Source organism: Salmo salar, chromosome 10 (assembly GCF_965601325.2).
Source record: "Salmo salar chromosome 10, fSalSal1, whole genome shotgun sequence".
In the NCBI taxonomy this organism is placed as follows: domain Eukaryota; kingdom Metazoa; phylum Chordata; class Actinopteri; order Salmoniformes; family Salmonidae; genus Salmo; species Salmo salar.
The window spans coordinates 96,309,899-96,325,674 of NC_138300.1; the positions used below are offsets into that span (position 1 = coordinate 96,309,899).

General features: G+C 41.8%; 1 protein-coding gene across 1 annotated transcript in view; it reads left to right on the plus strand.

The window, feature by feature from the left end:
• b4galnt3b (beta-1,4-N-acetyl-galactosaminyltransferase 3b) overlaps positions 1–15,776 on the plus strand; it is a 39,385-nt gene that overhangs the window by 15,440 nt on the left and 8,169 nt on the right. The window contains exons 4-5 of the mRNA XM_014125006.3: positions 12,174–12,269; positions 12,363–12,453. Coding sequence (XP_013980481.3) covers positions 12,174–12,269; positions 12,363–12,453 — 187 coding nt within the window. The remainder of the gene's footprint in view (positions 1–12,173; positions 12,270–12,362; positions 12,454–15,776) is intronic.

Below are 15,776 nucleotides of genomic sequence, written 5' to 3' on the forward strand. Positions count from 1 at the left end.
ATTTCCAAGAAACTAAAGATCTCGTACAACACTGTGTACTACTCCCTTCACAGAACAGCTCTAACCAGAATAGAAAAAGGAGTGGGAGGCCCCAGTGCACAACTGAGCAAGAGGACAAGTACATTAGAGTGTCTAGTTTGAGAAACAGATGCCTCACAAGTCCCCAACTGGCAGCTTCATTAAATAGTACCCGCGAAACACCAGTCACAACGTCAACAGTAGCAACAGGTAGCCTAGTGGTTAAAGCGTTGGACTAGTAACCGAAGGTTGCAAGATCGAAACCCTGAGCTGACAAGGTAAAAATCTGCTGTTCTGCCCCTGAACAAGGCCGTTAACCCACTGTTCCAAGGCCGTCATTGAAAATAAGAATTTGTTCTTAACTCACTTGCCTAGTTAAATAAAGGTTAAATAAAAAACAGTGAAGAAGCAACTCCAGGATGCTGGCCTTCTAGGCAGAGTTGCAAATACAAAGCCATGTCTGACTGGCCAATAAAAGATTAAGATGGGCAAAAGGACAGACACTGGACAGAGGAACTCTGCGCGCTTGGTAACGTTAGTGTGTACCGGTGCTCGACCAGTTGTGAAAGCCAACATCCTCCATGACAGAACTGTTGATTGTCAAGGGCATTGAATCCATTATTTTGCTGTTAACCTGTTGGGGCTAGGGGGCAGTATTTGCACGGCCGGATAAAAAACGTACCCGATTTAAACTGGTTACTACTCTTGCCCAGAAACGAGAATATGCATATAATTATTTCATTTGGATAGAAAACACCCTAAAGTTTCTAAAACTGTTTGAATGGTGTCTGTGAGTATAACAGAACTCATATGGCAGGCCAAAACCTGAGAAGATTCCATACAGGAAGTGCCCTGTCTGACAATTTGTTCTCCTTCTAGGGCATCTCTATCAAAAATACAGCATCTCTGCTGTAACGTGACATTTTCAAAGGCTTCCATCGGCTCTCAGAAGGCGCCAGAAAGTGGAATGACGTCTCTCCAGTCTCTGGGCGAAAAACAGCAGGAGTTTTTGTGAGTGGTCAGGCTGAGAACAGTGACACTGGAGATGCACGTTCATGTGAATTCTTTATCTTTCTCTCTTTGAACGAATACAACGTCGCCCGGTTGGAATACTATCGCTATTTTACGAGAAAAATCGCATAAATTGATTTTTAAACAGCGTTTGACATGCTTCAAAGTAGGGTAATGGAATATTGATTTTTTTTTTTTTGCGAACTGCGCTTGCGCGTCACCCTATAATTCTTAAAATAATTATGTATTTTGTGAACGTTAATCGTGAGTAATTAAGTAAATTCACCGGAAGTTTGCGGTGGTATGCTAGTTCTAAACATCACATGCTAATGTAAAAAGCTGTTTTTTTTTATATAAATATAAACCTGATTGAACAAAACATGCATGTATTGTATAACAATGTCCTAAGAGTGTTATCTGATGAAGATCAAAGGTTAGTGCTGCATTTAGCTGTGGTTTTGGTGACATATAGGCTTGCTTTGAAAATGGCTGATTATTTTTGGCAGGGTACTCTCCTGACAATCTAATGTTTTGCTTTCGCTGTAAAGTCTTTTTGATATCGGACAGTGTGGTTAGATTAACGAGAGTTGTCTTTAAAATGGTGTAAAATAATCCATAGTTATATTGAAATAGCTCTGTTTTGTTCGTGCGTTCAGGTCACAATCCGAAGGGTGACGCGCGAGCACATTTCGTGACAAAAACAAATCTAAATATTCCATTACCGTACTTCGAAGCATGTCAAACGCGGTTTAAATTCAATTTTTATGCGATTTCTCGTAAAATAGCGATAATATTCCAACCGGGCGACGTTGTATTCATTCAAAGACTGAAAGAACAAAATGGAGAATTCACATGAACGCGCATCTCCAGTGTCACTGTCCTCAGCCTGACCAGTAACAAACAGAGCTGCTGTACTTAGCCCAGAGACTGCAGACATCTCATTACACTTTCTGGCGCCTTCTGAGAGCCAATGGAAGCCTTAGAAAATGTCACGTTACAGCAGATGCTGTATTTTTGATAGAGATGCCCTAAAAGGAGAACAAATTGTCAGACAGGGCACTTCCTGTATGGAATCTTCTCAGGTTTTGGCCTGCCATATGAGTTCTGTTATACTCACAGACACCATTCAAACAGTTTAGAAACTTTAGAGTGTTTTCTATCCAAATCTACTAATTATATGCATATTCTCGTTTCTGGGCAAGAGTAGTAACCAGTTTAAATCGGGTACGTTTTTTTTATCTGGCCGTGCAAATACTGCCCTCTAGCCCCAACAGGTTAACACTAGAAGCCTATTGCCTAAAATATATCAATTGAAGTTTTGGGTTCACAACTCCAAACCAGATGTGTTGGTTATTACTGAGATGTGGTTAAGGAAGTGTTTTGAATACTGATGTTAACCTTTCTGGATATAACCTTTTTCGATAAGATGGATCTTCCAAAGGTGGGGGAGTGGCAAAGAACATCTTCAGTGCTCGGTTGTCTCCACGAAGTCTGTCCCCAAACAATTAGATTTTCTGGTTTTAAGCATTAAACTTTCAAATAGCTCTTTGACTGTTGCTGGACGTTATCGTCCTCAATTAGCACCGGCCTGTACCCTACCTGCCCTAAGATCTCTCCTGGCCCCTTACACTAAGTCTGAAATTGTCCAGCTATGTGACCTAAACTGGGACATGCTGAAACCACCTGACCAAGTCCTAAAGCAATGGGACTCCCTAAATCTTTCTGAGATTATTACCAATCCCACAAGTTATGACTCCAAACACCCAGAAAAGGCTACTCTCCTTGATATTATCCTCACAAATAATCCTGATGGGCATCAGTCTGGTGTTTTCTGTAATGACCTTCGTGATCACTGTTTTACAGCCTGTGTTTGTAATGGCTGCTCAGTGAAAGGCCGTCTCCTGAATTGTCAGACACTTGCTAAAAAAACTTTAATGAGCAAGCCTTCCTTCATGACCTGGCTTCTGTAAATTGGTATAGAATCAGCTTGATCCCATCTGTCAGACTCTTGGACCTTCTTTTTTGATATTTTCAGTGGTATTGTTAATAAACACACCCCATAAAGAAAATGAGAATTAAAAACCTGTTCAGTCCCTGGTATGACCATGATCTGGCAGAGTTACTCCATCTCAAATTCAATTTGGCTAAAGGCTCGGCACATTCATGCTCAGGCTGACTGGCTCGCGTTCAGGCAAATGAGAAGTAAGTGCACTCAGGCTATCCGGAAGGACAAAGTTAGTTACTTTAAGGAGCAGTTCTCTCTTTGGGTCTAACCCCAAGAAGTTCTGGAAAATGGTTAAAGACCTGGAGAATATACCCCCCTCACAGCTGCCCATGTCCCTTTTTTTATGTTGATGTGGTTGTTACTGACAAGGACGAGCTCTTTAATCACCACTTCATTAAGTCAGGACCTAAACGGGGACTTAGCCTTGCCCATCCAAAATGTCCTAATTCCCCCCCCCCCCTGCTTTGCTACAAACTTTCTCCCTGCAGGCAGTCACTGAGTCCGAGGTGCTAAAGGAGCTCCTTAAACTTGACCCTTTTTTCTTTTTTAAGGCTTGGTGATGATAGGGGCAGCAACCTGTCTCTCCTCTCTGGGGAGGTTCCCATTGCTTGGAAGTCAGCCACGGTGTGTCCTTTTATTTAAAGGGGGAGATCAAACGGATCTGTTATAGGCCAATTTCTATTTTGCCCTGTTTATCAAAAGTGTTGGAAAAACTTGTCAATAATCAACTGACTGGCTTTCTTGTGTTCTATAGTATTCTCTCAGGTATGCAATCTGGTTTCTGCTCAGGTTATGGATGTGCCACTGCAACCTTAAAGGTCCTCAATGTCACTATTGCCCTTGATTCTAAGCAATGTTGTGCTGCTATTTTTATTGACTTGGCCGAAGCTTTTGATACTTTTGACCATTCCGTTCTTGTGGAAGTTTTGGTGTACTGAGTGGTCTTTGGCCTGGTTTTCAAACTAGCTCCCTCAAAGAGAGCAGATGTTCTGAATTTATACACTGCAATCTCAACCACTGCCTGTCACCAAGGGAGTAACCCAAGGCTCAATCCTAGGCCCCATGCGCTTCTCAATTTACACCAACAACATAGCTCAGGCAGTAGGAAGCTCATTCATCCATTTTATATGCAGATGATAGTCTTATACTAAGCTGGCCCCTCCCTGGGTTTGTGCTAAATGCGCTACACCAAAAGCTTTCTTAGTATCCAACAAGCTTTCTCTGCCCTTAACCTTGTTCTGAACACCTCCAAAACAGAGGTAGTAATCACTCCGGTGGGGAGAGGGGCATTCTTACCAAACCACATGACCTTTGAGGGTTTAGCTTCAGGTAGTCACCTCATACAAGTACTTCGGATTATGGCTAGACGGTACACTGCCCTTCTCTCAGCACATATCAAAGCTGCAGGCTAAAGTTAAATCTAGACTTGGTTTCCTCAATCGTAATTGCTCCTCTTTCACCCCAGCTGCCAGAATAACCCTGATTCAGATGACCATCCTGCCATGCTAGATTACGGAGACATAATTTATAGATCGGCAGGTAAGGGTGCTCTCGAGTGGCTAGATGTTTCTTTACCATTCGGCCATGACATTTGCCACAAATGCTCCTTATAGGACACATCACTGCACTCTATACTCCTCTGTAAACTGGTCATCTCTGTATACCTGCCGTAAGACCCACTGGTTGACGCTTATTTATAAAACCCTCTTAAACCTCACTCCCTCCTATCTGAGATGCCTACTACAGCCCTCATCCTCCACATACAACACCCGTTCTGCCAGTCACATTCTGTTAAATGTCCGAGAAGCGCACACATCCCTGGGTGCTCTTCTTTTCAGTTCGCTGCAGCTAACGACTAGAACGAGCTGCAAAAAACACTCAAACTGGACTGTTTTATCTCCGTCTTTTCTTTGAGACTCAATCATGGACACTCTTACTGACAGTTGTGGCTGCTTCATGTGATGTATTGTTGTTGTCTACCTTATTGCTCTTTGTGCTGTTATCTGTGCCCAATAATGTTTGTACCATGTTTTGTGCTGCTACCATGTTGTGTTCGTAGGTCTCTATTTATGTTGTGGTGTGTGTTGTCCTATATTTTAAATTTGTGTCCTTTTGGTAGACTGTTGTAAATAAAAATTTGTTCTTTACTAACTTGCCTAGTAAAATAAAATTTTACATGGCAAAATGTATAGAATTGCAAGAAAATTAGCCATAACTGCAAAATGTTCTTTGTATCCCACGACATTGTGTAGAATTGTAGTAAATAAGCTTTAAACCTGCATAATTCTCTCCACCAATGAGAGGTGTGAACAGTTTGTCATGAACAGTGCTTGTGCGATAGGGGGCGCGTGGGATGTTCCCCAATGCTGGAAGGGGGGCCCTGAGTGAAAAGGTTTGGGAGCACCTGCTATAGACTACTTTCATTAAATTATTGGTAGTTATATTTGTCCACCAGTCTCAAGTGTGGCTCTCCAAATTAAGGTTTTAATGACACACAATTTTATTTTAACTATTTCACAAGGAGGCTTCACCCTCCCCTTTACTTTCATCTTATTGGAAGTCATTGTTAGGTACTTTAGTCTTACTCTAAAGTTTTACAGTATTTAATACCTATCCATTGGATATTCTTAAGTTGCTTTACTCATTAGACCTATTATTTTGAGATGAAATCATTTGGGCGCATTACATATTCCATACACTGAGTCTACAAAACATTAGTAACACCTTCCTAATATTGAGTTGAACCCCCTTTTGCCATAACAGCCTCAAGGTGTCATGCATTCCTCAGGGATACTGGCCAATGTTGACTCCAATGCTTCTCACAGTTGTGTTAAGTTGGCTGGTTGTCCTTTTGGGTGGTGGATCATTTTTGATACACATAGAAAACTGTTGAGCGTGACAACCCGGCAGCGTTGCAGTTCGTGACACACTTAAACCGGTGCACCTGGCACCTACTACCATACCTCGTTCAAAGGCAAATTCACCCTCTGAATGGCACACATACACAATCCATGTCTCAAGGATTAAAAGTCCTTTAACTGGTCTCCCCTTCATCTACACTGATTCGAAGTAGATTTAACATCAAGGGATCATAGCTTTCACCTGGATTCAACTGGTAAGTTTGTCATGAAAAGAGCAGGAAATGGAGGAACTAACAATATAGATGGAAAGCAATAAATACTGTACCATAGAGGCACAGAATAAGTTGGCTAAAAATAAATGGAGGAAGTTCTTCCAGAAAGATCAAGTGTAATATATTATAAAAATAAAGCGAACTTGCTGGAATATGGGGGATTTTTTAAATTTTTTTTTTTGTAATCTTCAAATGTAGAAATGCTCCCAAAAATTTCCTGACTATTAAGCGCACCTGAATATAAGCCGCACCCACTGAATTAAAAAATATATATTATTTTGAACATAAATAAGCCGCACATGTCTATAAGCCGCAGGTGCCTACCGGTACATTGAAACAAATGAACTTTACACAGGCTTTAACGAAACACGGCTTGTAACAAAAATAAATAGGCTTTAACGAAACATGGCTTGTAACAAAAAATAAAAAATTAGCTGTAAGCTTTAGTTGTCTTTTTGCACTGAGTCAATTCCTCACGCTGCTGTTTCCAACGTCTTATCGACTCATTAAGACCAAGCTCCCGTGCAGCAGCTCTATTTCCTTTTCCAACAGCCAGATCAATCGCCTTCAACTTGAAAGCTGCATCATATGCATTTCTCTCTCTTTGCCATGATGAGGGTGACAAAATGACTACCGTAATCAGAATGATGGGAAGTTTGAGAGCGCTCGATTTAATCTAAACAGTAAACAAAAAAGTTGTTTGACCTTAACCCGTTCGGCAATTTCATTGGTCTAATGAAAGCTTCATGCTGCCAAAAAACTGAGCACGTCACAGTTTTTTTTTGGAGGAAAGAAAATTTGAAAGCGGGAAAAATCCATATATTAGCCACGTCATTGTTTAAGCCGCGAGGTTCAAGCGTGGGAAAAAAGTTGCGGCTTAAAGTCCGGAATTTACGGTAACAGGAACTTGTTACAAATGACTGTCATCCATGATTCACCAAACACTATTTTGAAAGGAGAAGCAAAGTATTTGAAGCATATGTTTTCGTTTGTCTCTTCAGTCTCCACTAACTGAAGTTAATTGTAAGAATAATTTTTCTTCTATTTATCGTGTAAAATGAAGAGCTGTACAGAACGACTTATGTGAAGGCCACATTACAGAAGATGAACTTCTTGATACAATTAAATCCTTTAAGTCCGAACATACTCCAGGGCCGGATGGCATACCTGTTGAGGTATATCAAACCTTTTTTAACCACTCCTAAAAAAATGGTAGACTATCAGATAGGCAGCAAGAAGGTCTGATTTCACTATTACTGAAACAGAACCAAGGTGGTAAATATAAAGATCTAGTCCACCTAAAAAAAGAAACTGGAGGCCCCTTACACTTAAGCGTTGTGATGCAAAAATTCTAGCCAAATTCATTGTCTTGAAGGTATTGTCCAATATTATTCATCCTAATCAGGCACGTTTTCTTTAAGATAAGTACTGGAAACAATAAAACAATGAAAAATGTGGTAACCCAAATCTGTTATTCATAGCTGATTTTTGAAAAGTCCTCGAGTTTGTATATAAATCCCTAGACTATTTTAATTTTGGAGAATCTCTTTATATTGTACAATGGGTTAAAGTTATTATACCAACCCCAGGTGTAAAATGGTAAATAATGGCTGCTTCTCAGAAAGTATTAAACTGTCAAGAGGAGTAAAACAGGGTTGTCCACTAGCTAACATTTTTTTCATTGGACATAATAAAAATGCCACTATTAAAATCAGACCCAACAATATCAAGGGGCTAGAAATCCAGGGCTTGGCCTCCCGAGTGGCGCAGTGGTCTAAGGTACTGTGCCGCTAGAGATCCTGGTTGGAGTGCAGGCTCTGTCGCGACCGGGAGACCCATGGGGCAGCGCACAATTGGCCCAGCATTGTCCAGTTTAGGGGGGGGTTTGGCCGGCAGGGATGTTGCTGTCCCTTTGCGCACTAGCGACTCCTGTGGTGGGCCGGGCGCAATGCATGCTGACATGGTCGCCAGGTGCACAGTGTTTTCTCCAACACATTGGTGCGGCTGGCTTCCGGGTCAAGTGGGCATTGTGTCAAGAAGCAGTGCAGCTTGGCTGGATTGTGTTTCGGAGGACTTGTGGCTCTCGACCTTCGCCTCTCCCGTGTCCGTACGGGAGTTGCAGCGATGGGACAAGACTAACTACCAATTTTGATCCCATGGAATTTGTTTTATAAAAAATAAATAAGGAAGAAATCCAAGGCTTAAAAACAAAGGTTTCCTTCTACGCTGATGACTCATGTTTTCTTTTAAATGCACTATTTGGATCCCTGCACAGCCTCATACAGGATCTAGGTAATTTCTCTAACCTCTCTGGAGTGATGCCAAATTATGATAAGTGTACTGTGTTATGTATTGGATCACTAAAAAAACATTTACATTACCGTGTAGTTTACCAATAAAATGGTCTGACGGTGAAGTGAGCGTACTCGGTATTCATATCCCGAAAGAAATTCTCACTACAATGCATTTGAATAGAAAGTTCGCAAAAATAGATACTGTCTTGCTAACATGGAATGGTAAATACCTGTCTATTTGTGGGGAAAATCACCTTGATTTGACATATTTAGTCATATCCCAGTTTACCTATTTACTTATGACCCTGCCTACACCCAACGACTTGTTTTTTTAAATTATATGAGCAAAAAATATTCCACTTAGTTTGGAGATCAGCAAACCAGACACAATTTAAACGGGCCTATAAAATGACTATGAATTCGGAGGGCTGAAATGATTAAATATTAAAGCATTGAACCTCTCACTAAAGGATTCAGTCATACAAAAGTTATACGTAAATCCGAACTGGTTCTCTAGCAGATTAGTAAGAATGGCGCAACCCATGTTAAAAAATTGCCTTTCCCCCTTTTTATTCAGATTACAACCTCTCACTTTAGGTTATTTGAAAATTGAAATAATCTCCAAAATATGGCTATTTTTAAAACCAAGAAAGCAAGCTGGTTGCAATTTCAGATGAATCTACCAGAAAATACCGAACACAATATTACAAAAAATAATATTATGGTTAAATTCAAATATACTAATTGATGAAAAAACATTTATAAACAAACAATGTTAATGAGATCATAAATGGGTCACAAATGCAGCTAACAAAAATATAAATGCAACATCCAACAATTTTCAAAGATTTTACAGAGTTATATGAACTGTAAGGCAATCAGTCAATTGAATTAAATTAATTAGGCCCTAATCTATGGATTTCACATGACTGGGAATACAGATATGCATCAGTTGGTCATAGATACCTTTTTAAAAAAGGTAGGGGTGTGGATCATAAAACCAGTCAGTATCTGGTGTGACCACCATTTGACTCATGCAGCGCGACACATCTCCTTTGCATAGAGTTGATCAGGCTGTTGATTGTGGCCTGTAGAATGTTGTCCCACTCCTCTTCAATGGCTGTGCGAAGTTGCTGGATATTGGTGGGAACTGGAACACCCAGTCACGCACGTCGATCCAGAACATCCCAAACATGCTCAACCTGTGACATGTCTGGTGAGTATGCAGGCCATGGAAGAACTGGGACATTTTCAGCTTCCAGGAAATGTGTACAGATCCTTGCGACATGGGGCCGTTTATTATCATGCTGAAACATGAGGCGATGGCGGCGGATGAATGGCACAGTATCTCTGTGCATTCAAATTTCCGTCGATAAAATGCAATTGTGTTTGTTGTCCGTAGCTTATGCTTGCCCATACCATAATCCCAACGCCACCATGGGGCACTCTGCTCTCACCGTTGAAATCAGAAAACCGCTCGCCCACACAATGCCATAAACGTGGTCTGAGGTTGTGAGGCCGGTTCTCTAAATTGACGGCTTATGGTAGAGAAATTAACATTCAGTTCTCTGGCAACTCTGGTGGATGTTCCTGCAGTCAGCAATCCAATTGCACACTCCTTCAAATCTTGAGACATCTGTGGCATTGTGTTGTGACAAAACTGCACATTTCAGAGTGGCCTTTTATTGTTCCCAGCACAAGGTGCTGTTTAATCAGCTTTGTGATATGCCACACCTGTCCGGTGGATGGATTGGCAAAGGAGGAATGCTCACTAACAGGGATGTAAACAGATGTGTGCACAATTTGAGGGAAATTATTTTTTTGGTGCTTATGGAACATGTCTGTGACTCTTTTATTTTAGCTCATGAAACATGAGACCAACACTTTGCATGTAGAGTTTAGATTTTTGTTCAGTGTATATGGAAATGTCTGATCTATCCAAAATTATAATTAACTGAGTACAGCAATACTGCAAAAATTGAGGCAAGTGGGAGAATGTAAGGCTCATCTGTCGGCCCTGCATTGAAGACATTGGTTAAAGAAAATTGTGATAGATAAAATAAAAAGTATACCAGTTTCATTTAAGGAGCAAAAAATTGACAGCTGCACGATACAGGTGCAAAATAGTTGGGAAGAAATGTTCGATGTGCTGCTTCCATGGCACATAGTTTATGAACTGATACACAAAACCAAGTTTTGCAATTTCAATTATTATACAAAATTCTTGCAACCAATAGAATGTTATGCATATGGGGATACAACCATCCCAGCTCTGCAGATTTCGCTGCGAAGACAGACTCATTAGATCACTTGTTTTGGTACTGCCTATATGTAGCTTGTTTCTGGTCGCAGGTTCAGGAATGGCTAAAAAAAACCTGGAGCTAACGTATCAAATAGCATTGCTGGGTGACTTAAAGCCATAGTCAATCTATCAATAATACTCTTAGTAAAAATGTTAGTTTCTACAGATTCTAAATAAAAAATGATGGGAATGGAAAGGTTCAGAACTTTTGTGAAACAGCACCGTTAAAACATACATTGCAATTTAGAAATCAAAACTGGATGGTTTTCAGAGATGAATGGGAAGAGTTGAGGGGAGCTGAAGGATGGGACTAGAAAAGAGGAGCTGAAGGATGGGACTAGAAAAGACACTAATAATTAGTGTCTGTGAAATGCATGTAAGCTGGAAGTTGAAGCCTAGGTATTGTTGTCCATTAGTTTACACCAATTAGGGGAGGGGTGGTAGGGTTAGGGGAAATAATAATAAACAAAATGTATACTTTAAAAATATATATTTTCTAATGTTTTGTACACTCAGTTACCCAAATGTAAAACTAGTAACTGTATTGTTTGACCTACTCCTTACAGATTTTTCAAGCCAATCACAATCGTGCAATTTGTCAGACAACTCAAAGAGCTTCACATTAAAAATAGACGAGCATTGCGCTATGTCAGGGAAATGTCACACATCAACACGGCTGTCTTCTCAGCCTTATCTATCTTCTTTTTCTACCAAAAGCTCCAGCCATTTGCCCGGTTGGCCGTTCACATGCCATCGTTCCTTTCTTCATTTTGTCACGTGTTTTAGCAACTTTGTTCTACCCCACGGACAATTGGTAGAGTAAGTTAAAATAGAATTCTATCCTACATTCGTGACAGACTAGGGATGTTTAGTTTCCATCTATGTAATAATGCATGGCCCTGCTGGCCAGGGAGTGGATAGCATGGCCACATTGGGACTAGTTGTCACCAAGCTAAGGACTGTAGCCGCTAAGCCACGGTAGCCACCACTGATGCTAATGACCAATTATTAGCATCTCTGCTGGTACCTGACAGCTCCTCTCTTAGAGGCTTTGGATCTGACCTGCTTAAATCTCACACACACACACACACACACACTCTCTCTCACACAGCTCAGATAACTGGGGTGGCAGGTAGCCTGGTGGTTAGAGCGTTGGGCCAGTAACCAAACGGTTGCTAGATCGAGTCCCGAGCTGACAAGGTAAAAATGTGTCGTTCTACCCTGAACAAGGCTGTTAACCCACTGTTCCTAGGCCGTCATTGTAAATAACAATTTGTTCTTAACTGACTTGCCTAGTTAAATAAAGTTTAAATAAACTGTCTTGCTAACAGAGGTGTTGGTGTGTGTGATGGAGAGAGGGGGTGTTATTATGGGATCAAACTGTCATGTGTTCCCCCCCCCACCCCCCAGTATAAGGGACAGGCTAATCTCCATACCTTTGAGGACTGGTGTGGCAGCTCTACAGCTCAGCTTCGCATGAACCTGCATTACCCTCTTTACCCACACGTGAGTCACACAGTTCCCGAGCCAACATATACACATGACATGTCATAGCTCAACTGAAGACTACACCCATTCCTCTCTCACTCTCTCCTCTAGTCCAGAACCACAGTAAAGAAGCTGGCTGTTTCTCCCAGGTGGATGAACTACGGCCTCAGGATATTTGGCTATCTCCACCCCTATACCGACGGTATATTTTTAATTTTGGAAATCTGTTCCAAAGTTTTCCCAGATATACAGTACCAGTCAACTTTGGACACACCTACTCATTCCAGGGTTTTTCTTTATTTTTACTATTTTCCACATTGTAGAAGAATAATAATGAATACATCAAAACTATGAAATAACACACATGGAATCATGTAGTAACCAGAAAAGTGTTAAACAAATTCTTCAATGTAGCCACCCTTTGCCTTGATGACAGCTTTGCACACGCTTGGCATTCTCTCAACCAGCTTCATGAGGTAGTCACCTGGAATGCATTTCAATTAACAGGTGTGGGACCTGGAAGTGTGGTGCCAGGAAAATAACCTCTCACCCAACGTCAAAAAAACAAAGGAGTTGATCGTGGACTTCAGGAAACAGCAGAGGGCCCCCTATCCACATCGACAGGACCGCAGTGGATAAGGTGGAAAGCTTCAAGTTCCTCTGTGTACATATCACTGAAAAGGTCCCCCCACACAGACAGTGTGGTGAAGAAGGCGCAACTTCAACGTCAGGAGGCTGAAGAAATTTGGCTTGGCACCTAAAACCCTGGTACGGCAACTGCACCGCCCACAACCACAGGGCTCTCCAGAGGAGGGTGAGGTCTGCTCAACATATCACCGGGGGCAAACTACCTGCCCTCCAGCACACCTACAGCACCCGTTGTCACAGGAAGGTCAAAAAGATAATCAAGGACAACCACCACCCGAGCCATTGCCTGTTCACCCTGCTATCATCCAGAAGGTGAGGTCAGTACAGGTGCATCAAAGCTGGGACCTAGAGATAGAAGCTATTTTTCAAGGCCATCAGACTGTTAAATAGCCACCACTAGCACATTAGAGGCTGCTGCCCCATATAAACTCAGCAAAAAAAGAAACGTCCCTTTTTCAGGACCCTGTCTTTCAAAGATAATTTGTAAAAATCGAAATGACTTCACAGATCTTCATTGTAAGGGTTTAAACACTGTTTCCCATGCTTGGTCAATGAACCATCAACAATTAATGAACATGCACCTGTGGAACGGTCATTAAGACACTAACAGCTTACAGACGGTAGGCAATTAAGGTCACAGTTATGAAAACGTAGGACACTATAGAGGCCTTTCTACTGACTCTGAAAAACACCAAAAGAAAGATGCCCAGGGTCCCTGCTCATCTGCATGAATGTGCCTGAGGCATGAGGACTGCAGATGTGGCCAGGGCAATACATTTCAATGTCAGTACTGTGAGATGCCTAAGACAGCGCTACAGGGAGACCGGACGGACAGCTGATCGTCCTCGCAGTGGCGGCAGACCACGTGTAACAACACCTGCACAGGATCGGTACATCCGAACATCACACCTGTGGGACAGGTACAGGATGGCAACAACAACTGCCCGAGTTACACCAGGAACGCACAAACCCTCCATCAGTGCTCAGACTGTCCTTAATAGGCTGAGAGATGCTGGACTGAGGCCTTGTAGGCCTGTTGTAAGGCAGGTCGTCTCCAGACATCACCGGCAACAACATTGCCTATGGGCACAAACCCACCTCTTCACTGACAAGTCTCAGTTTTGTCTCACCAGGGGTGATGGTCGGATTAACGTTTATCGTCGAAGGAATGTCACAGCATCATCGGACTAAGCTTGTTGTCATTACAGGCAATTTCAACACTGCGTTATAGGGAAGACATCCTCCTCCCTCATGTGGTACCCTTCCTGCAGGCTCATCCTGACATGACCCTCCAGTATGACAACGCCACCAGCCATACTGCTCGTTCTGTGCGTGATTTCCTGCAAGACAGGAATGTCAGTGTTCTGCCATGGCCAGCGAAGAGCCCAGATCTCAATCCCATTGAGCATGTCTGGGATCTATTGGATCGGAGGGTGAGGGCTAGGGCCATTCCCCCCCAGAAATGTCCGGGAACATGCAGGTGCCTTGGTGGAAGAGTGGGGTAACATCTCCCAGCAAGAACTGGCAAATCTGGTGCAGTCCATGAGGAGGAGATGCACTGAAGTACTTAGTGCAGCTGGTGGCCACACCAGATACTGCCAGTGAGAGGGCGTTTCTTTTTTTGCTGAGTTTACATAGACTTGGAATCACTGGCCACTTTAATGTTTACATATTTTGCATTACTCATGTCATATGTATTTACTGTATTCTATTCTACTGTATCTAAGTGTATGCCGCTCTGACATTGGGCGAGCAATATTTATATTCTTAATTCCTTTACTTTTAGATGTGTGTATTGTTGTGAAATTGTTAGATATTACTGTTAGACATTACTACACTGTTAGAGCTAGAAACACAAGCATTCAATACGTCCAAAATAATATCTGCTAAACACGTGTGACAAATAAAATTTGATTTTAAAAGTGAATTTGTGTAATTTCTTTCCTCAATGTGTTTGAGCCTATCAGTTGTGTTGTGACAAGGTAGGGGTGGTATACGGAAGATAGCCCTATTTGGTAAAATACCAAGTCCATATTATGGCAAGAACAGCTCAAATGAGCAAAGGGAAACGACTGTCCTTCATTACTTTAAAACATGAAGGTCAGTCAATCTGGAAAATTTCAAGAACTTTGAAAGTTTCTTCAAGTGCTGTCACAAAAACCATCACGCACAATGATGAAACTGGCTTTCATGAGGACCGCCACAGGAAAGGAAGACCCGGAGTTACCTCTGCTGCAGAGGATAAGTTCATTAGTTACCAGCCTCAGAAATTGCAGCCCAAATAAATGCTTCACAGAGTTCAAGTAACACACATCTCAACATCAACTGTTCAGAGGAGATTGCGTGAATCAGGCTTTCATGGTCAATTTGCTGCAAAGAAACCACTACTAAAGGACACCAATAAGATGATGAGACTTGCTTGGGCCAAGAAACATGAGCAATGGACATTAGACTGGTGAAAATCTGTCCTTTGGTCTGATGTGTCCAAATTTGAGATTTTTGGTTCCAAACGCTGTGTCTTTGTGAGACGCAGAGTAGGTGTACGGATGATCTCCGCACGTGTGGTTCCCATCGTGAATCATGGAGGAGGAGGTGTGATGGTGCTTTGCTGGTGACACGGTTTGATTTATTTATAATTCAAGGCACACTTAACCAGCATGGGTACCACAGCATTCTGCAGCGATACGCCATCCCATCTGGTTTGCACTATCATTTGTTTTTCAAAAGGACGATATGCATATGTGGGAACTCCTTCAAGACTGTTGGAAAAGCATTACAGGTGAAACTGGTTGAGAGAAGGCCAAGAGTGTGCCAAGTTGTCATCAAGCCAAAGGGTGGCTACTTTGAAGAATCTAAAATGGAAAATATATTTTTATT